The 22,356-nt window shown below is 39.8% G+C and overlaps 1 protein-coding gene across 10 annotated transcripts in view; it reads right to left on the bottom strand.

Annotated features, from left to right (window-relative positions):
* ZRANB3 (zinc finger RANBP2-type containing 3) overlaps nt 1-22,356 on the bottom strand; it is a 294,900-nt gene that overhangs the window by 4,078 nt on the left and 268,466 nt on the right. For all 10 annotated transcript variants that reach the window (XM_070070994.2, XM_089329275.1, XM_070070993.2 and 7 more), the window contains 5 exons: nt 20,409-20,500; nt 15,873-15,974; nt 14,557-14,699; nt 4,150-4,260; nt 2,424-2,826 (listed from right to left, as the gene is read on the bottom strand). In XM_070070994.2, coding sequence (XP_069927095.2) covers nt 2,424-2,826; nt 4,150-4,260; nt 14,557-14,699; nt 15,873-15,974; nt 20,409-20,500 — 851 coding nt within the window. The remainder of the gene's footprint in view (nt 1-2,423; nt 2,827-4,149; nt 4,261-14,556; nt 14,700-15,872; nt 15,975-20,408; nt 20,501-22,356) is intronic.

Genomic DNA, 22,356 nt, shown 5'->3' with positions numbered 1-22,356 from the left:
TTTGGAATAAACAGAGATGTCCACTTAAAGTAGCCAGTGTTTAGGCCAGTCCATATAGACACATATTTAACCAACGATGACCTACCCTAAAATAGGATGTATTTCAACATTCTGCCTGAGGGAGTAAAAGAAATTCACACTATGGCAGTGTACTTGTTTAACTATCACAAAGATGAGCGTGACACTTGTTTATATTTTCTTGGCTTTGGACAAGGAACAAACTATAATCAACGTCATGGCTCTTGGCCGTGAGGCCCCATGGGTATTTCTAAAGAACTCTGAAGAAACCTTGTCGGCCATTTGGACGGTACAGGGACCTGATCGAAGGCGCTGGTCTTCGAGGAGCTCTGAGAGGCGTCAAGTTGGAGCCTGACCTTTGTCTTGTATTCCTGACTACCTTCCTTACTCTTCTGTACTGAACTTCCCAGCTTCCGTTAGAAGATACATGCTGATTTTTTAATTTCAAAGTTGACACTGTAAGAAGCAACAAAAAATGGCAGTCTGGTGCCATAAACAAATGGCATATTGTTAGGGAATAATCCATGGTGGGTCTGCCTTTGTAATTGATTCTCTCTCTCCACTTCGATGGGCTCAGTGATCCAAATAGTGTTTATTTTTTCCTAGCAACTGTATGGCAACTCACTTTGGGCCATTCTCTAACACCCTAAATTCATGCCATGAAAAAATCACTCTTCCTCTGAGCTCTGCAGTTTTGAGTGTCTATACCATGTTACTTTTGCATTCCTGCACAGGTGGCTCTCGGTATGAGCTGTAGCCATTTCATTGTGTGTCTTCTGAAAGCGTCCACACTATGGTGGCAGACAGTAACTGGAATCTGGTTAACAACACTGGGATGTATACGTCCCTCACTGATTAGATCAAAAGATCTTTTAGGAGCTCTGGATATCAATAGGGAAACAGTGAATTTCTCAGGCTTTCAAAAGCATGTGAATTTATCTTTGCAGAAATGCTATAAATTCTTTAAAATTTAGCAATACTAGGTAAATAAAAATACATAATTTATCTAACTGGCAGAAATTTATAGATATTTCAGTGGGCAGAGTGTGGTAAGAAATCCTACAGGCAAGCGATCCAGTTCCTTCAAGAATCAGTGGTGTAAAAATAGGGATGAGGGGCTGACACTGTGGCGTAGTGAGTAAAGCTGCCACCTGCAGTGCCAGCATCCCATATGAGTGACGGTTCCCCCAGTCTGGGTTGCTCCACTTCTGATCCAGCTCTCTGCTATGGCCTGGGAAAGCAGGAGAAGATGGCCCAAGTCCTTGGGCCCCTGAACCTGTGTGGGAGACCCAAAAGAAGCTCCTAGCTCCTGGCTTCGGATTGGCCCAGTTCTGGCTGTTGTACCCATTTGGGGAGTGAACTAGCAGGTGGAAGACCTCTCTCTCTCTCTCTCTCTCTGTCTCTGCCACTCTATAACTCTGCCTTTCAAATAAATGAATAAATCTTAAGAAAGAAAAACAGGGATGAGATGCTATGGTATATAAATGGAGCACAGGGGCTGGTGCTGTGGCATAGTGAGTAAAGCTGCTGCCTGAAGTGCCGGCATCCCATATGGGTGCTGGTTCCAGTCCTGGCTGCTCCACTTCTGATCCAACTCTCTGCTATGGCCTGGGGAAGCAGTAGAAGATGGCCTAAGTCCTTGGGTCCCTGCACCCTCGTGGGAGACCCAGAAGAATCTCCTGGCTCCTGGCTTTGGATCGGTGCAGCTCCAGCTATTGCAGCCAACTGTGGAGTGAACCAGTTGATGGAAGACCTCTCTCTCTGCCTCTTCTTCTCTCTGTGTAACTCTGACTTTTAAGTAAATAAATAAATCTTTAAAAATAAATAAATAAGTGGAGCATAAGAAGCACAATGACCAAATACAATATGTGGGTCATATTTTCAGCCTAATTTGAACAAACTAACTGTAAGAGGACATGTATGAGAAAATCTAAAATTCAAAATGGACTTACTGTAATTAAGAAATTGTAATTGTGTTGAATGTGATAACATGTTAGAATTATATTTAAAAGAAAGAAGTAGAGAAGAAAGGGAGGAATGAAGGAAAAAAGGAAGGGAGGGAAGAAGGGAGGAAATGAAGGAGAGAGGGAGGGGAAGCGGATGGGAAAAAGGAAGGAAGTCTTTACCTGTGTGAAATGCATAGTGAAAGTAAGGGTGAAATGAAATGTTGTGTGAAATTGCCTTTAACATATGCCAGGAGAAAAAAACAAGTGAGACAAGGGACTGATGAAAGCAAGTGATGAAATGCTGATATTGTTAAGCTGAGTGTTAAGTATATGGGTTCATTATTCTATTTTTCATTTGTATTTGAAAATTCCAATACTAAAAACTTAAAAAATCAAATTAATGAGCCAGTATTCACTACTGAGTACAGTGCTGCCTTCTGACACACAACTGTAAGTTACCTGTTCTAACGGGAGCTTTGAAGTCCAGGTAGAATCCAGGAGATTCTTCCTCTGACTTTTAGGAGCATCTCTCAGACGTAAAAAGAGTTCTTGTGCGTTCACATGACACAGCTGACACACACCATGTTCAGTTTCAAATACTTTGGCTCTCAGGTAACTGTTATTAGATCGAATCCAAAACTCTTCCTGACATTTCAGAGAGCAAAACCGTGAATCCCAAGCGTTTGCTTTACACTCTGGCTTAGTGTGGCAAGTGGGATGCTGACAGCGGAGGCAAAGTGGATTTCCTTCATTATCCACAGCTTGCAAATAGCCTTTGGATGAAGAAGGCTTCGCAGTGAGATCAGCTTGGGCGGTGCAGGGATTTAGATATGGGACACAGGCTCCATCTTCGAAAAAATTTCTATAATGGAACAAAACATTGAATAGGTAACTAATGAACAATTAGTCTAAATAGTCATTGCTTCCTATAAATGTCTTCAAAGTTTCTCTATTGAGAAACAGTAAACAAAGGACCTATAGATTTTGTGATTCAGTGTGGAAATAAAATGGCTATAGTTAGCACTCTATATTCCATGCCAAGTGAAGGAGTGAGGTGTTAAGAAAATTAATTTGAATACAAATATGCCACCTCTCTTAGGAATTTACAAGCCTTTATGTTGAATAATCAAACTGAAACATCTGGAGAAACTAGAAAATCTTCTTGAGGCTGGGAAAGCACAGGCTAATATAAAACTCCAACTAGGGGCAGGCGTTTGGCAGAGGGATTAAGTTGCTGCTTGGGATGCCCACGCCCCATATCAAAGTGCCTAGTTTGAGTCCCAGCTTCTCAGCTTCCAGTCTAGATTCCCACTAATGTGCACTGTTGGAGGCAGCAGGTAATGGCTCAAGGACTTGGGCCCCTGCTGCCATGTGGGAGACCCTGAATGAGTTCTAGGATTCTGGCTTTGGCCTGGCCCAGCCCTGGCTGTTGTGGACATCTGGGAAGAGAATCAGCAGATGAAAGATCTCTCTCCATCTGTCTCCCTGCCTTTCAAATAAAATGAAAATAAATAAATAAAACCACAACTAAAGCTAAATGCTACCCTGTTCTCTAACTATGTCGGGTCATACACCTCTTTAGGCCAGAGAAAGCATTATGAGTTCTCTCTTCTGGACCCTGATAGCTTAACAGAAGCAGACTCTTGCAGCCATAAAATGACAGTAAAGTGGCTGACAGTGCTGATAGGAGTAAGAACACAAGATAGCTAAGAATTGTGTCCTACAGGTAATTAAAACTAAAAATGAAAAATAACAGGGCACATGCTCAATGTGTTGGAGGAAAAGAAAAAGGTACCATAATCAATTATGTTGAGAAGTCCTAAATGGGAAGTAACATCTGCTATGCCTATTTTCCATGGTTGGTTTCTAGAAGGGTTGAAAGAAAAGACTCATAACAGAAAGAGCTTAAGACTGGGGAGAAGGACCCAGCTTTGACTTAGGTCTCCTGGCATCTACCTTCCTGACTTGGAATGGGTCACTTGGGCTACAGGGTCTCAGGGTCCTTTCTCATCTCTAATTTTTAAGATGAGGAGATCATGTATGTGCCTTGCAGAGTTGGTAGGACTAAGGAGCTACTATATTGTGAAAGCTCTCGGTAATTCGTAAAGCAGCCACACAAATGTGAGGTATTATTTCAATTAATACATAAATTTAAAGAAGCAGTCTTAGCACACTGTGTCCTTACTTTGTGGAACGATCCCATGGCCTGGATTCCTTTGTGATCAGCCGGACATGGCCCCCTTCATTCTTCACCTTGTCCATCGAGGCTATGGCAACATCTTCTTTGGTTATGTATCTAAAACAATTACATGTTAAATAGGTATCCTCTCTCTCACATAAGAGTTTCTCTATTGCTTCTCTATTGCATCTTCACAGAACTCCTTGCAAGAGCACTAAGAGAAAATGTAAAGTACAATTCTATTCACTGTGCCAACACTAAAGTTAGGAAATGGAGTGGTCTCCCTTTACACTGCTGTCTGTTATGTGGAAAATACTTGTGTGTTCCAAGTTAGTTTTCTGAAGGTTTATTTTTCTGAGAAAACCAAGAGTCATTCAATATCCTTTGGACCAATTTTGACTTAGGGGAGCAAAGGAGTGAGAGAAGGAATAAGAGATGATCAAATATGTGCACAAGTGACAGCCATAAGGACACTGCCTGCCAAGCTGTACGGAAAGTCTCTCACTGTGTTTTTACCTCCATCAAGTTTCTCCAAATCTCTTTAGTCAGTTACAAGCCCATTTGGGTAAAGGGATTCTCATTTTACCAGGTTCAATCAAATATTTTATAATCTCAAGGTTATTCCCATTTGTATCAGCCGATGCAGAGTTTATGGAATCTTCCACTGAAATAAAGCCACTCTTGATGTAGGATTTAGAACCTTATTACGCAACACTATTAAACTGCACAATGGTTTAGGGACTGGAAGGAAAGAGGCAAGTTACTCTAATTAAAGGTGATGGGGGAATTTAAGTAGGTGAAATGCAATTACCCAATTAACTCCTCCTAATTAGCATGGCCCAGTTACTCTGGTATTTACATTGACTGTAGTTTTTTTTTTTTAAATTAGTTTAAATATGTATTTTTTCATATTTTTGAGTACTTCTTCATCTGGTAGCTTGACAATAAAATTCAAGTCTAATCATAATGTAATTGTGCAATTATAGGTAAAATTAAAAATTTCCCTTTTATGTTATTAAGGTAGATTTAATAATAAGATCTCCTTTCCAAAACTACCTTATTAATTTTGTAATTATTTTCACATGGTTCCAAATTTAAGAAGCGCACAACAGTGTGTAGGGTGAAGAGTAAGTTTCCTTTCCATTTCCATAGCTCTTTTGCTCCTCTCCCAAACTACTGCTGTTGTCTGGGGTAACATATATATCAGCTTTTGGTAGATTCTCTTGGGAATAATTTATTTTGCAATGGGCATTGTGGTGCAGTAGATTAAGCTGCCGCTTAGGATGCCAGCTTCCCAAATCAGAGTGCCAGTTCCAGTCCTGGCTCCTCTGCTTCAGATCCAAGCTAATGCTCCTGGGAAGGCAGCAGATGATGCCTCAAGTATTTGGACCCCTGCCAGTCAATGCAGAAGATCCCACTGGAGTTCCAGACCCTTGGCTTTAGCCTGGCCCACCTCTGGCTATTGTGGGCATTTGAGGAGTGAACCAGCAGATGGAAGAGCTCTCCCACTCTCTCTGTCACTATGTCTAGCAAATAAATAATTTTTTAAAAAAGTTTATTTTTTCTGCACACAGGTGCAAACTTTTATTTATTTTCGTATTTTTATTGACATATAATTAACATACCATAAAATCTCCCAATTCAAAGTTTGCAATTCAGTGTATTTTAGTATATTCACAAGATTGTGCAGCCACTACCACTATCCAATTCCAGAACAGTATTACCCCCAAAACAATCTGTTACCAGTTTGCACTTATTCTTGATTATAATTTTTATTTTTGGAAATGAAAGTGAAGCATAAAGACTAATCTTTCGCACTCCTCATGATACCTTTTGTTTTTGGAAAAGAATGATAATGTTGCAGTCACACTGATCTTCCTCTTGTTCTTTTTACCTAAACAAATATCTCAGAGATCTTTCCATACTAGGATGCACAGAGTTGCCCTATTATTTTTAATGGTTCCATGTTATTTTATTTGGATAGATCATACAGCTAACCAGTCTCTGATAAATGGACACTTGAGTTGTTTCCAACTTTTGCTATCATCACAAAAATTGCTACAATAGATATCAGTATATGTGACAGCTTGTACCTACTGAGTATATGTAAAATCAGTCCCCAGAGGTAGGATTGCTGGGTCAGAGGTCTTGGGTGCTTTAAATGTGGGCAGATTTTTGATAAACTAGGCTGCACCAGTGACCATGTCCAGCAGGGCAGGAGACTGCTGTTTCCTCACACTTTCACTGGCAATTAAAAAAAAATTTCTCTGCTGGGGCACATGTTTGGCCTAGAGGTTGACACCAGCGTCCCATATTAGAATGCCTGGGTTCAATGCCCATCTCTGGCTCCTCATTCCAGCTTCTCACTGATGCAGACCTTGGGAGGCAGCAGCGAGAACTCAAGTAACTGGGTCCCTGTCACCTATGTGGGAGACCAGGCTTTTGTAGGGGCAGACATTTGGGAAGCGAAAAGTGATGGGACCGTTCTCTGTGACTCTCAAATAAGTAAAAGAATTTTTAAAAATTCTGTGTGCAGACATTTGGGAAGCGAAAAGTGATGGGACCGTTCTCTGTGACTCTCAAATAAGTAAAAGAATTTTTAAAAATTCTGTGTTAATAGTGATAGGCATCTCATTACAGCTTTACGTTTGCATGTAAGGAAGGATACCTTTTCATGTGCTTCTATTTCTACTGTGGGTCTTCAAGCAAAAAAGAACTTAAATAATAGTGAATTCTTTTAACTCACCTTTTAGTTCCTAAACTTCCTCCTCACCTCCCCATCCCACTCACTAATTTCTTCAACCATTTTATTCTCTTGACAAAAGTACTTTGTTAAAGTATTTCCGTGGATTCTAAATGAACTCAAAGGCTTCCAAGCTTTGAGGGGTAATGAGATGTTAAGTCTTGCCTCAGGTATTATTCAATGTTTGAAAGCTTACAAACCGAATTCAGTAACTTTAAAAGATGCTGAGAAATCTAGTCAGAGATTTAGGAACCAAAAATAACTTTTTGCTTTCCTACAAGAAGCTGAAGCACAAGTTTTTGGAAACCACGAGAAACAGATCTATCAATCCCAAAGAAGAGAGTTGACAGCTTTTCAAACTGAGTGGCAAGTTGCCAGAATTTAATTTTCCACTGAGGTTTGCTAGGAAGTTCATGTAAGTATACTGACTCTCAAAAGGATTATGATAATCCCAATTTTGGCAAACAGAGAAGGGAGAATGTTGTCTACTAAACTAATTCGTGGATTAGGGATGGGAATGGCAGATGGCAATTTCTGCAATGGGAGAAGAGTGTATGTTGCAAAGTGGCTCACATCAACAAGCACCACGAACATGTCTGGGTTGCTGGCCAGCTTTGGAGATCAATGGTGGGTGGAGGGTAAACACTTGGCCTACTAAACAGGACAGGGCTCTAAGTGACTCAGGCCTGCTCCTGAAAAGTGGAACTTACTCAGGAACCAAAACAATGGTTGGTGGTGAGGGTTCCATTCACAGTCAAGAGTGAGATGCTCAAAAGCTGACTGCAAGCTCTGAGCATGGATGGGTAATTGACCTGGATAATCTGTTTGTGGACACTAAGCCACTGCTTTTAGGGGAATCCTCGTAGTTGGTTTCTATGTCTTCTTTTGGAGCAATAAATGAATTCTGTCCACTCCTGCCTAAAAAATGTGGCTGTGGGCATTCTGGAAACTTAATGGGGGATGAGTGGTTTCAGTTTTCAGAATAATGTTTTTCCCTTTATTTCCATGAACCTGGGCTTTCCAAGTCTGGAGGTTGTCTGGTTCAGTTTTTCTACAAAGTAAACTAACACAACAGTGAGAGGGAAAGGAATTCAGTGTCTAAGCAATCTGGACTCTGACTTTCGAACTGTGAGATAACAGATGTGTGTTCTAATTTCCTAACCTCGGCCAGGTGACTCTTAAAGAACTGGGGGCTGGTGTTGTGGTGTAATGAGTACAGCCACCACTCGAGATGCTGACATCCCACGTGGGCGCAGGTGCGTGTGCCGGCTGCACCACTTCCAATCCAGCTCCCTGCTAATGGCCTGGGAAAAGCAGTGGAAGATGGTACAAGTACTTGGGCCTCTGTCTCCTAGTTTTGGCCTGGCCCAGCCCTGGCCATTGCGGCCATCTGGGGACACTGGGAAGAGAATCAGTGGATGGTAGATATGTATCTCTCTCTATCTCTGTCTCTCCCTCTTTCTCTGTAACTCTTTCAAACAAATATATAAAACTTGAAAAGAAATTTGATTATTTCATCTACTGCCCATTAATACAAGTTATTGTCTTAATATGTCACCTACATACAAATTTATAAATAACACCATATATCTGACTTTGGTTTATATTCATTTTATGAATTACTTTTGCTTCTGCACATGACTGACTACCTTTCTTCGCAGGTACTTTAAGTGGTCATCCTTGTGTAATGTAAAAGAGACAATGGGGCATGTCTAGAAATGGTTGGAGTGGTCTTTTGAAAAATGTCTGTTTAAGTCCTTGGCCCATTTCTTAACTGGATTGTTTGTTTTGTTGCTGTGAAGTTTCTTGATCTCTTTATATATTCTGGTTATTAATTCTTTATCAGTTGCATTGTTTGTAAATAATTTCTCCCATTCTGTTGGTTGCCTCTTCACTTTCTTGAGTGTTTCTTTTGTAATACAGAAGCTTCTCAATTTGATGTAATCCCATTTGTTAATTTTGGCTTTGACTGCCTGTGACTCTGGGGACATTTCTAACTCTTTGCATGTGCCAATGTCTTGCAGGGTTTCCCCAATGTTCTCTAATAATTTAATGGTATCAGGTTGTAGATTTAGATCTTTAATCCACTTTGAATGGATTTTTGTGTAAAATTAAAGGTAGGGGTCCTGCTTTATACTTCTGCATGTGGAAATCCAGTTTTGCCAGCACCATTTTTTGAAGAGACTGTCAATCCTCCAGGGATTGGTCAAATATAAGTTAGTTGTAGATGTCTGGATTGATTTTGGGTTTTTCTATTCTGTTCCATTGGTCTATCCATCTATTTTTGTACCAGGCTGTTCTGATTATTACTGCCCTGTAGTATGTTTTGAAATCTGGTTTAGTGATTCTTCCGGCTTTGTTTTTGTTGTATAAGATTGCTTTCGCTATTCGAGGTCTCCTATGTCTCCATATGAATTTCAGCATCATTTGTTTCTAGATCTGAGAAGAATGTCTTTGGTATTTTGATTAGTATCACATTGAATCTGTAAATTGTTTTCAGAAAAACAGACATTTTGATGATATTGATTCTTCCAACCAATGAACATGGAATAATTTTCCATTTTTTATATTCTCTTCTATTTCTTTCTTTAAAGTTTTGTAATTCTCATTGTAGAGATCTTTGATATCCTTGGTTCAATTTATTCCAAGGTATTTGATTTTTTTTTTTTTTTTGTAGCTATTGTGAATGGGATTGACAGAAGTTCTTTTTCAGCCATGGCATTTTTCTGTGTGTACAAAGGCTGTTAATTTTTGTGAGTTGATTTTATATCCTGCTACTTTGCCAAACTCTCTATGAGTTCCAATAGTCTCTTGGTGGAGTTTTTTGGATTCCCTATATATAGAATCATGTCACCTGCAAATACAGATAATTTGACTTCCTCTTTCCCAATCTGAATCCCTTTGATTTCTTTTTCTTGCCTAATGGCTCTGGCTAAAACTTCCAGTACTATATTGAATAGCAGTGGTGAGAGTGGGCATCCCTGTCTGGTACCAGATCTCAGTGGAAATGCTTCCAACTTTCCCCCATTCAATAGGATGCTGGCCATGGGTTTGTCATAAATTGCCTTGACTGTGTTGAGGAATATTCCTTCTATACCCAATTTGCTTAGAATTTTCATCATGAAAGGGTATTGTGTTTTATCAAATGCTTTCTCTGCTTCTGTTGTGATAATCATATGGTTTTTGTTCTGCAGTTTGTTAATGTGATGTATCACATTTATTGATTTGTGAATGTTGAATCATACTTGAATATTAGGGATAGATCCCACTTGGTTTGGGTGAATGATCTTATGTCTTGTTGGATTCGATTGGCCAGAATTTTGTTGAGGATTTTTGCATCTAAGTTCAACAGGGAAATTGGTCTGTAGTTCTCTTTCTCTGTTGCATATTTTCCAGGTTTAGGAATTAAGGTGATGCTGGCTTCATAGAAAGAGCTTGGGAGGATTCTCTCTCTTTCAGTTGTTTTGAATAACTTGAGAAGAAGAGTCAGTTCTTCTTTAAATGTCACTTAGAATTCAGTAGTGAAGCCATATGGTCCTGGGTTTTTCTTTGTAAGGAGGGTCTTTACCACTGATTCAATTTCTTTCTTGGTAATGTGTCTGTTTAGGTTTTCTATGTCTTCATGGCTCAATTTAGGTAGGTTGTATGTGCCCAGGAATCTACCAATTTCTTCTAGGTATCCCACTTTGTTGGCATACTGTTTTTTGTAGTAATTTCTGATGATTCTTTTTATGTCTCTGGTGTCTATTGTTACATTTCCTTTTTCATCTCTAATTTTATTGACTTGGGTCTTATCTCTCCTTTTTTGGCTAGTTGGGCCAATGGTGTGTCAATTTTGTTTATTTTTTCAAAACAAGCAGCTCTTCATTTTGCTGATCTTTTTTATTGTTTCAATTTTGTTAATTTCTTCTCTAATTATAATTATTTCTTTTCTCTTACTAGTTTTGGGTTTGGTTTGCTGTTGTTTTCCCAGATTCTGGAGATGCACTGATAGCTCATTTAGTTGGTGCCTTTCCAATTTCTTGATTTAGGCACCGATTGCTATAAATTTTCCTCTTATCACTGTTTTTGCTGTATCCCGTCATTTCTGATTTGTTGTATTGTTGTCTTCAGAAATTTTTTAATTTCTCTTTTGATGTTTTCAATGACCCACTATTCATTCAGGAGCATGCTGTTCAGTGTCCATGCATTTGCATATGTTCTAGTTATTTCTGAGTTGCTGGTTTCCAGCTTCATTCCATTGTAGTCTGAAAAGATGCATGGTATGATTTTGATTTTTTTGAATTTTCTGAGACTTGTTTTATGGTCTAGCATGTGGTTAATCCTAGAGAAGGTCCCATGTACTGCTGAGAAGAATGTGTATTTTATAAATGTAGGATGCAAAGTTCTGCAATTATCTGTTAGGTCCATTTGGTCTATAGTGTTGATTAACTCTGCTGTTTCCTTGCTGATTATCTGTCTGGTTGATTTGTCCGTTGCTGAAAGTGTGGTAGTACAATTCCCCATTACTATTGTATTTGATTCTATGTTTCCCTTTAGATCTCTTAACATTTCTTTTAAAAAGCCATGTGCCCTGTAATTAGTTGCATATATGTTTATAATAGTTACATGTTCCTGTTGAATTGATCCCTTAATCATTACATAGTGTGCTTCTCTGTTTCTTTTAACAGTTTTTTTGTTAAAGTCTGTTTTGTCTTACATTAGGATGGCTACACCAGCCTTTATTTAGTTTCCGTTAACATGGAATATCTCTTTCCATCCTTTCACTTTCAGTCTGCGTGTGTCTTTGCTGGTGAGATGTATTTCTTGTAGGCAGCAAATAGATGGGTTTTCTTTTTTAATTTATTCAGCCAGTCTATGCATTTTAACTGGAGGGTTAAGGCCATTTACATTCAAGGTGACTACTGATAAGTAATGACTTTGCCATGCTATTTTTCCATAAATATTCCTAATTTTTACTTTGGATTTCTTTTTACTTTTCCTGGGAGATTTCCTTCCTTTATCTTCTTCCGTAGTTATGACCATGTTTCTGTGTTTTTGTGTGCAATACATCCTTAAGAATCTTCTGCATGGCTGGACAGGTGGTGACAAATCTCTCAGTTTCTGTTTGTCACGGAAGTTCTTTATTTCACCTTCGTTCATTACTGAGAGCTCTGCAGGGCATAGTATTCTGGGTTGACAGTTGTTTTCTTTTAAGACTTTGACTATATCTTGCCATTCTTTCCTAGCTTGTAGGGTTTCTGATAAGAAATCAACTGTGAATCTAATTGGAGAGCCTCTGAAAGTAATCTGGTGTTTCTCTCGTGCACATTTTAGAATCTTTTCTTCTTGTTTTCCTGTGGAGAGTTGATTAAAATGTGTTGCGGTGAAGATCTTTTCTGGTCATGTCTATTAGGGGTTGTATGTGTTTCCTGTACTTGGATTTCCCTTTCTTTCTCCAAATGGGGAATTTTTCTGTTATTATTTCACTAAAAGGGCCTTCTATTCCTTTCTTTCCACACCTTCAGGAGCTCCTAGAACCCGTATGTTGGGTCGTTTGATAGAACAGTGTTTTTTAGTTTTCTAATTTCTTCTTGTGTTTGGTCTGACTGTATAATTTCCTGTAATTTGTCTTCTTAATTGGATATTCTTTTCTCTGCTTCACCGATTCTGTTATTAAAGCTTTCCAGTGTATTTTTTATTTGTTCCATTGAATTCTTCGTTTCTAAGATTTCATTTTGATTTCTCTGTAAGATTTTAATTTCTTGGGAGAAATTTTCTTTCATGTCAAGTATGGATTTCATTAGTTTGTGCATTTGCTTCTGATTACTTTTTTTTTACAGGTAGAGTGGACAGTGAGAGAGAGAGAGAGAGAGAGAGAGAGAGAGAAAGGTCTTCCTTTTGCAGTTGGTTCACCCTCCAATGGCTGCCGCCACCAGCGCGCTGTGGCTGGCGCACCACGCCTATCCAAAGGCAGGAGCCAGGAGCCAGGTGCTTATTCTGGTCTCCCATGGGGTGCAGGGCCCAAGCACTTGGGCCATCCTCCACTGCACTCCCAGGCCACAGCAGAGAGCTGGCTTGGAAGAGGGGCAACTGGGACAGAATCCGGTGCCCCGACCGGGACTAGAACCTGGTGTGCCAGCGCCACAAGGCGGAGGCTTAGCCTATTGAGCCGCAGCACCGCTTCTGATTACTTCTAAGTAATCATGTCATCAATTTTCTGAATTTCATTTCTGGCATTTCTTCAATCTCATCATCTTCACAATCTAGTACTGAAGTGCTGTGTTCTTTTTGGGGGTGTCATGTTGTGTTCCTTATGCTTGTTTCTTGAATTGGTGCAATTGTTATTCGGCATTTGTGGAGATACTCGTTGGTTTTTCTTCTTCTTCTTCTTCTTCTTTTTTTTTTTTTTTGCTGTGGGGGCTTTTATCTTTGGACTATGTCTGAGTGGAGTGTCTAGTTTCAGGGAATATCTAGAGGTGTGTGGTAGGTGTGGCCAGGGAGCTCTGATGAGTGCTCCAGGTAAAGGGCATGTCTGAGGTGACACACCCAGGTTTGGCATGGTAAATTTTTTTTTTTTTTTAAATCAGAGGGGAGGTTTCATCTTGTCTGTTGGCATAGACTCAGCAGAGCTCCTCTCTATCCCCAGTGAGTATATTATTTGCTTTCTCTGCCACAAAGACCACACAGAGGCTCTGTGCAGTCTTCAGTGTAAGCTTAGATTCCCCAGCAATGTCCCTTGTCAGGTAACCACAGAGCCCTGATCATGTGGAGCCTCCTACAGTGACTGCCCAGTGTCTCAGCCACATCCTGAGTCCTCCCATGCAGCCTTAGTGTTTTCACAGTCCTGGCACACAAGCCTCCTACAGTTATGAGTACCCAGCCCCATGTCTGTTCTCCCCACCGGACTGAGGAGTCTCTGCCTGGCTGGTTGCTGGGCATGGACACAAACTGGCACAGCTGTTACGTATGTCCAAAATGGCGCCTGCTCTCTATCAGCTTGTTACAGAATGCTTTTGCAGGGTGATCAGGGAGAGAGAAAACGTGCCCCCCCACCTTTGTTTTTTCTCTTTTAGTTTGGCATGTACATTATTCCCATGGGACTCCAAGCTGGATTCCCTTTAGGCTTTTCCTGCAGCTTTTTTGCCAGTGGCTTGGGCTGCTGCAGTCTGGCTTTACCTCACTTTCCAATGCTGGTGTGGAGGCTCTCAGCTGCTGGGGCCTATGTTATGCCTGTCCTCCCACTCCGTGTAGTTACACTGCGTTCCTCCAATTTATATAATGTTTACTCTGCAGTTTTCTCTCTAACTCTTCCCTGAGACTGCACTCTTTGCACTTTTTTAAAACTATCTTCTAGACTTGAGCAGCAAGCTCCCTTCCTACTCTGCCATCTTTGCTCTGATGTTCTAAGAGTGAAATGTCTTCCTGTGGTTAATAATTGTACCAGGTGTGGCTGGTCAGTGGTCAGCCTCTGACAATGAGCAGGGCTTATGATGAGCAAGATCTGAAAAACTTGATCTCTTCCAGTAAATTTGATCAGATTCTAAATATCTAGTTATGTTATTATGATTTTATGTATAATACTCTCTTAACTTACCAGGATTTCATCAGTGGTTCTAAGATGACTTAGACTCTTTGTAGAAATAACCATGAAAAGTAATACAAAATAAAAAAAAGATGGTAACTCCTACCTTTTGGTACTATCTTGTTTGGTTTGTTGCTTTGAGATCTCTTCCAAAGCAAGGATTGGGCTACAGAACAGCTGCCCATTTTTCCTTATTATCCTTTGTTTCATGGCAGTTAGACTACTCCATTCTCGAACAAACCTCAAAATCTGGCAAAAAATGATAGAATAAAAAGAGTTAACAGCTCACCAGACATCTTCCTTTGAAAGTGAGGCTATTTACAACACGAGAAAACTGATGGTTTCTTACATCCCCAAAATAAACTTAGAGTTCATCAACTTAAGTTGTTTTTTTTTTTAATTTTATGCAGCTCCCATATCTTTAAATTATTTATGGCCAGTTTTCAAGAGATCTCTTCCAATCCAAAGATTCTCTAGAGGCAAATTTCAGGACACTCAGCGTATGCCCTTAATGTGCATAGGGTCCAGTAGTGATGAGATCGATGGATGCCAGGAAGCATGCACTCCACCAGCAGTCAATACAAAACTAGTCTTGGGGACAGCAGTCCTGCAGTGGTGATACACTGACAGTGTCATATCTGAGAACTGCTTTGTATCTGATCCCTAAGTTATCACAGGAAAAAAGCCAGCAGTAAATCTGAGACATTTTTATTAGGTTTATCATTACTTACTGGTCAGTTACAAATAAATGGCTATTTTCTGGGAATCTGAGAGCCAGGATTAGATGATATTTAAGAAAATAGCTAACTGCTACATTTTCCTTTAACACGAGTGCTGCTGACCTATGGACAATACTTCATTTCAGCTTGAGAGGTTAAAAAAAATCATTATTTTCTTGTAAAAAATGTTACCCTGCATGCTGGGTCCATCTCTGTACATGATGATCCTTCTTAACAGTAATGATAAATTAGTCATAGACTAGAATTAAGGCCTCCTTGCAGGCACTTGGCCTAGAGCTATACACTGGTGATTCTGACAATGAGTTGGGAGTCACCCAACATGGTATCATCCCTGCTGTCTGAATTTGTCACTGTTAGAACTTAGCCCTAAAAGATAAAATGTGATTCTGTCAAATACAAATATCACAGTTGCTAATCCTGTGAATGAGAAATTAAATGAGGTAAGAATGATTCTATCTGCAGAACAGCAACTCTAGGTGTGATCATTTGCCAAGGAAACAGATTTCACATTTATTCTTAGCAATGGGGTAATTATTAGGCACTGCCTAGACTAATGAAAATGCAAGCAGTGATGTGACTGCAACAGAACACAAAGTGTTCTTCTATTAAACTAAAAATGGTCATTAAAATTACTCAATTTTATTTAAAATAAATGAAACTATTTTACTAAAAGTATTCTTACCAGTGAACGATTTTGTTTCAGCTGAAAACTTGCTGGTAAATCTTCCCAAAGGTCTAATTTTATATCCAGAGGGATGAAATTACAGTTCATCGGTTTTCTGTCCTGATTATAGATTAGGAAAATCAGTTTGTCTGTTGTAACTATTTTAAAAGGAAATAATTATATTACGGCATACTATGCCCAGTTTCTTAAAAGATAAACCATGGTGGCACATTCTAGACAAGAGCCCACCCAACATGGCTCCCTGGAGGTACTGGGAGCTGAGCAGAGGAAGCATGCTTTCCGTCATTCTCTGTGTTCTTCCAGTGCCCACATCAAGGCCAAGCCTCTGCCTGTATCCTGGGATGCCCTGTCATACTCTTCTCTATTGCCTAGTCTTGGAAATAAACATCAAACCAATGCAATTTGTACATTGCAAATCAATACCAAAGAAGACTAGATTCTCAAAATTAACAGCAGCAGAACTACTCCCACATTCATAGATAAACTTCTTTATAATCCTTGAAAATACATCTTATATCAATCTAGGTCATCATGAAATAGTCTGAATTGCTCTCCCCAAACTAGCTGAGATTCCTTTTCTTTGTTACAGGAACAAAAAAAGTAAGGAGACGGAAGACAAATTTGCTACCCCAACACAATGCGGCAATGTTGGTCCCACAGGACTAATGCCAACAGCACCACCTGGAGAGGAAGCAGAACTGCATTCAGGTCCCAACAATCAACATGACATCCTGAAATCTAGGAGTAAAAAGTAACCCTGTACAAGGGTGTAGAAAATTAAACAGGAGTAGAGGCTATTTTTTTAATAAAGGGGAAAAAGAATATGAAATCTATTACATCAACAATGGTTGGATCACATTCTAATGCTCTTAGCAAAAAAAAAAAAAACTTTATATTTTTCATAACCACTTTGTAAAAAAAACACACAAAAAGTTGCTATACATTGATTAAAAGTATATATATGTGGTTGTGATATATACTTCTAAATTGTGATTTAGACTTGGGGTCTTGGCTAAATGAAGAGTTTTAATATTATACAGAATGCTAAATGTCTATTACTGCTCTTCTTTTTAGGGGGTATTCCTTTAGGCAGTAAATTCTATCCAAGTTTCTATTTCTAGACTTTACTTCAGCTCTATTAGGGTGAAAGGGAAAGCTTTCATTTCAACTCTGCTCCAGCTGTGAAAAGACATGCCAACATTTCATCTGCTCAGGCTCTCATGTTTAGAACATGACAGTCACAGAATGATAACACCGTATGTAAAGGGATATAGTTATAAAAGAATAGCCATAAAACGCATTTTAGAATATTACAGAGATGCCAAGCAGGTGAAGTGGCCCATGCCACATAGGCTGGGAGGCAGAGTCAGAATATGGGCTAGTGAGTCTGCTGCAGTGAGTCTTGGCAATAAGCACATGTATGCTCCCACCAGAAGGCTGCAGGTTTTCTCTCTGTGTTCCCCCCAAGGGGAAAAACACTGATCAGATTAACCAGGAGGCAGAGCTTTCACTGCCCAGAGCGAACAGTCGAAAGAGTTTAAGACCTTCTAAATTCCTGCAGTGCTCTTCTAGTATCTTCCTCTTGGCTCCTCCACATTTAAGCTCCTTCTCTGGTCCTGTGATGGCCTGAGAAGCAGAGACTGCAGCTCTTGCTTATGAGGGGAGGTAGCTCAGGCCTGGAGATGCACAGGCGTCCTTGGTGCTCCCCCAGTCTGGCTCACCACATCTCCAGGCTCCATAAGACAACCTGGGGTCCATGCAGGTCTAGAGGATGAGCACTGATTACCAGCTGGCTTGATTGTTTCTGTCTTACGCTGTGATCCCATACTGGAAGCTGCTTGAGGATTTTGGTTGTCATCCTAGCCATCTCCTCTTATTATTATGATTATTATTATTTTAAAGATTTATTTATTTATTTGAAAGCAAGAGTTACAGACAGAGAGAAGGAGAGGCAGGCAGAGAGAGAGAGAGAGAGAGAGAGAGGGGAAGAAACATTATCCAGGGGCCGGCACTGTGGCACAGCAGGTTAAAGCCCTGGCCTGAAGCGCTGGCATCCTATATGGGCGCCGGTTCTAGTCCCAGCTGCTCCTCTTCCTATCCAGTTCTCTGCTATGGCCTGGGAAAGCAGTAGAAGAAGGCCCAAATCCTTGGGCCACTGCACCCACGTGGGAGACCCGGGGGAAGCTCCTGGCTCCTGGCTTTGGATCGGCACAACTCCATCCGTTGCGGCCATCTGGGGAGTGAACCAGAGGATGGAAGACCTCTCTCTTTGACTCTATCTCTCTCTGTAACTCTTTCAAATAAAATAAATCTTAAAAAAAAAAAAAAAAGAAAAGAAACATTACCCATCCACTGGTTCTCTCCTCAAATGGCTGCAATGGCCAGGGCTGAGCCAGGCTGAAGCCAGGAGCCAGGAGCAGTTCCATCAAGGTTTCTCACATGGATGCAGGGTCCCAAGTACTTGAGACATTTTCCACTGCTTTCCCAGGCACATTAGCACGGAGCTGATCAGAAGTGGAGCAGCAGAGACTCTAAACAATGCCCATATGAGATGCTGGCACTGCAGACAGCGCCTTTATTGTTATGCTGCAACACTGGCCCCCTAGCCATCTCCTCTTAACTGAAGATCATTACATGGTATACTACTTATCTATATCTGTATATGGTTTAGTAACTGAAAGTTTGTCAGCACTAACTTATCTTTTAAAAGGCATTCTTCCAATAGAATGGACCATAACTTTAAAAAGTGACAAATATTATTTTACTTAATCTCTGTACTTTTTTCCTTATATACATTAGTTTACCGAGGCCAAGGATTGTCATATGGTCCCTGAGATCCTTTTGGGGTGGGGGGTGGGGGTTCACAAAGGCAGAAATATTTTGGTAACAAAAGTAAGACATTATTTGCATTTTTTTTAGCAGCTACATGACATGATTATCACAACAAACTGAATGCAGAGGAAAGTATGTTTTCCATTAGGACTTTAGAGAAAACTGCTAAAAAATGCAACATACCACCATTCTCATTAAATTGTTTTTGTTTTATAAAATATTATTTTCATAAAAGCATGTTTATATAAATATACAATGGTTTGTTATTGTAACTCTTTTTTTTTGACAGGCAGAGTTAGACAGTGAGAGAGAGAGACAGAGAGAAAGGTCTTCCTTCTGTTGGTTCACCCCCCAAGGGGCCACTACAGCCGGCGCTGCGCTGATCCGATGGCAGGAGCCAGGTGCTTCTCCTGGTCTCCTATGGGGTGCAGGGCCCAAGCACTTGGGCCATCCTCCACTGCCTTCCCGGGCCACAGCAGAGAGCTGGACTGGAAGAGGAACAACGGGGACAGAATCCGGCGCCCCAACTGGGACTAGAACCTGGGGTGCCGGCGCCACAGGCGGAGGATTAGCCTAGTGAGCCGTGGTGCCGGCCTGTTATTGTAACTTTTACATGGATTAACAAATGATTCTTAGGGAAGATCTCTCTATATAACTCTTCCTTTCAAATAAATAAATAAATCTTTCAAAAAAAACCTAAAAAACAAAAAACAAAAAGTTAAAAAAACTAAGAAAGATCAGAAAGAAATAAGAAAAAAATAGGGGTCAGTGTTGTGGTGTAGCAGGTAAAGCCTGCCTGCAATGCCAGCATCTGATATAGGCACTGGAATGTGCCTGGGAAAAGCAGTGGAGAATGGCCCGAGTGCATGGACCCCTGCAGTAATGTGGGAGAAGCTCCTGGCTTTGGTTTGGCCAACCCCTGGATATTGCAGTTGTTTGGGAAGTGAATCAGCAGATGGAAGATTCAAAAAAAGAAATTTTTTTTGAGTTAAAAGATACATTTATTTTAAAATATATGAGATATATTTCACATATAATATATAATTCATATAAACATAGAAAATTCATTATATATGATTCATATATATGAAACAAAGATAAGAGGTCTTTAGGAAGCTCATATAAATGTATATTATGAAAAAACTATGTATAGATTTCAAAAATTTTTTTTCACTGAAGCTTATCTTTTAATTCAACTTTTCTGTATATTTTTTCAAGTCCCTTTGTATTACAAAAACTTCCTAGAGTTTATTCAACAAGAGGATAGGTGGGTTTAGGCTCCTGTAAAGGTTTAGGCTACAAATGATCAAGGCAGGAGCTAATGTCGATTGTGAGCCATTATGGCCAGGCGCAGTGCTCAGTGCTCTATACAAGTCAGCTCATTTCATCCAGGCAACAAATCCTCCCCACATTTTACAATTGAAGAAACTGAAGCCCAGAGCATTTAACTAATGTGTCTAGGATTACACAGCCAGTAACAGATTTGAATTGGTGCAGCCTGGTTCTGAAGTCTATGCTCTCAGTGACCGTCCTGTTTTGCCTTTATTTATCCTTAGACTTAATATAGGAATTTGAGAATTTGCTCTATAGAGGTGAAGAACTAGATGCCCATCTAATTGTAAAGGAAATTAAATCTCTATTAAAAATAAAAAAGGATTTTTTCCCTAATGTTTCAAGACACAAAATCAGCATGATGCTTACCTTAGTGTAGAGGTGGATCCGGTCAGTATTCCTACTTGCACAAAACATTAAGGTATCATATACTGGCAATGTGTCTGTGTTCTTCAATTGCTCTAATAAAGAAGACAAAGGAAAATGTGAATGCTTATCTACCCTCTATCTAAAACAGCTTATTTTAAGCTTTTACAGGTTAGAATGGTGAAATAGCTTTCAAAAATATCAATATATTTGACAAAGAGTTTGTATCTGGACTTGAAATAAAAGTAGCACGGTAGGCTGTCTAACAATATATTGACTTATTTGGTAACCAGTTGCTTGACTTTTTTGCTAATGACCAAAGAAGAAACCAACAGATTCACGATTAGCTGGAAGGACATCAGTTAGGCACAAGGGGCAATTTCTGACTATCAAGAATATTTATCATTCTTGAAGTTTAGAACCTATCCCTTTTGCTAAAGTGGATTTAAGTGAGACTGAATGGGCACCATTTTGATTATTGGCAACAATAAAACTGTGCTGAGGGCGAGTTAACTGCCTGATTCCCTGTGGCCTGGAGCCTCACATTCACAACAGGAGATGAGCAGACAATTTCTTTTTTGAAACTCTCTTTCTGTTTAGGCCTTATGCAGTCCATTGTCCAATATATTCTGCAGGAGAGGTTTATCAAAGCAGGTCTAAGTAATAATTATAGTAAACATTTACTGAGGGCATACAATGTGCTAGGTACAATTCTAAGCCAATATATTAACACCTTTCAGAAATAATGTATTTCACACAGAAGGAAATTGGGGCACATTAGCTTTCCAAGGTCACACTGATAATAAAAGGATTTAAATCCAGTATTATGGCTCTGGAGCCTGTTCTCTTAACCTCTGCCATAGCTCCTCAGTGACTTAAAATATATGGTCAGATCTGAAAGTTTGTCATTTTACTTGGAATGTCAACAAGGTATTTTTTCTAATCAAGGCATTGGCTACTTTACAAACTTAGTCTGTGGATGACTTCCATATCTCATGAATTAAAAGATGTATTTCCTCTACACTTTAACACCTCTAAAACTGGCATGTCTCATGGTCAATAATTTTTTTTTTATCTTTTATTTAATGAATATAAATTTCCAAAGTACGACTCATGTGTTACAATGGCTTCCCCCCCCATACCGTCCCTCCCACCCACAACCCTCCCCTTTCCCACTCCCTCTCCCCTTCCATTCACATCAAGATTCATTTTCGATTATCTTAATATACAGGAGATCAGCTTAGTATACCTTAAGTAAGTATTTCAACAGTTTGCTCCCACACAGAAACATAAAGTGAAATATAATAGATGATTTTTTTTTTAAATGATGAAATCAGATCAGACCTATTGTCATGTTTAATCCCAGTGAGAATCAAGTTGGGAATTGATAATTTCTTTTTTTTTTTTTTTTACAGAAGATCAGTTTAGTGTACATTAAGTAAAGATTTCAATCGTTTGCACCCCCATAGAAACACAAAGTGGAATATACTTTTTGAGTACTCGTTATAGCATTAAGCCTCAGTGTACAGCACGTTAAGGACAGAGATCCTACATGAGGAGTAAGTGCACAGTGACTCCTGTTGTTGACTTTACTAATTGACACTCCTGTTTATGGCATCAGTAATCTCCCTATGCACCAGTTATGAGTTTCCAAGGCTATGGAAGCCCCTTGAGTTCTCCGACTCTTATCTTGTTTAGACAAGGTCATAGTCAAAGTGGAGGTTCTCTCCTCCCTTCAGAGAAAGGCACCTCCCTCTTTGAAGACCTGTTCTTTCCACTGGGATCTCACTCACAGAGATCTTTTTGCCAGAGTGTCTTGGCTTTCTCATGGTCAATAATAACAATGGCAATTTAGTCATTGCTGGCCAAGTGGTGACTGCGGAAGTTTCTATCATTGCCTGAGCACACTCAAGTTTAGGCACAGCTACCATACTGTTATGAGTATGACACT

The sequence above is a fragment of the Oryctolagus cuniculus genome, chromosome 3 (assembly GCF_051225735.1).
Source record: "Oryctolagus cuniculus isolate XC-2025 breed Fujian yellow rabbit chromosome 3, ASM5122573v1, whole genome shotgun sequence".
NCBI lineage: Eukaryota > Metazoa > Chordata > Mammalia > Lagomorpha > Leporidae > Oryctolagus > Oryctolagus cuniculus.
The sequence above is the reverse complement of the archived record's forward strand: the minus strand, read 5'-3'. Positions and strand labels throughout refer to the sequence as shown.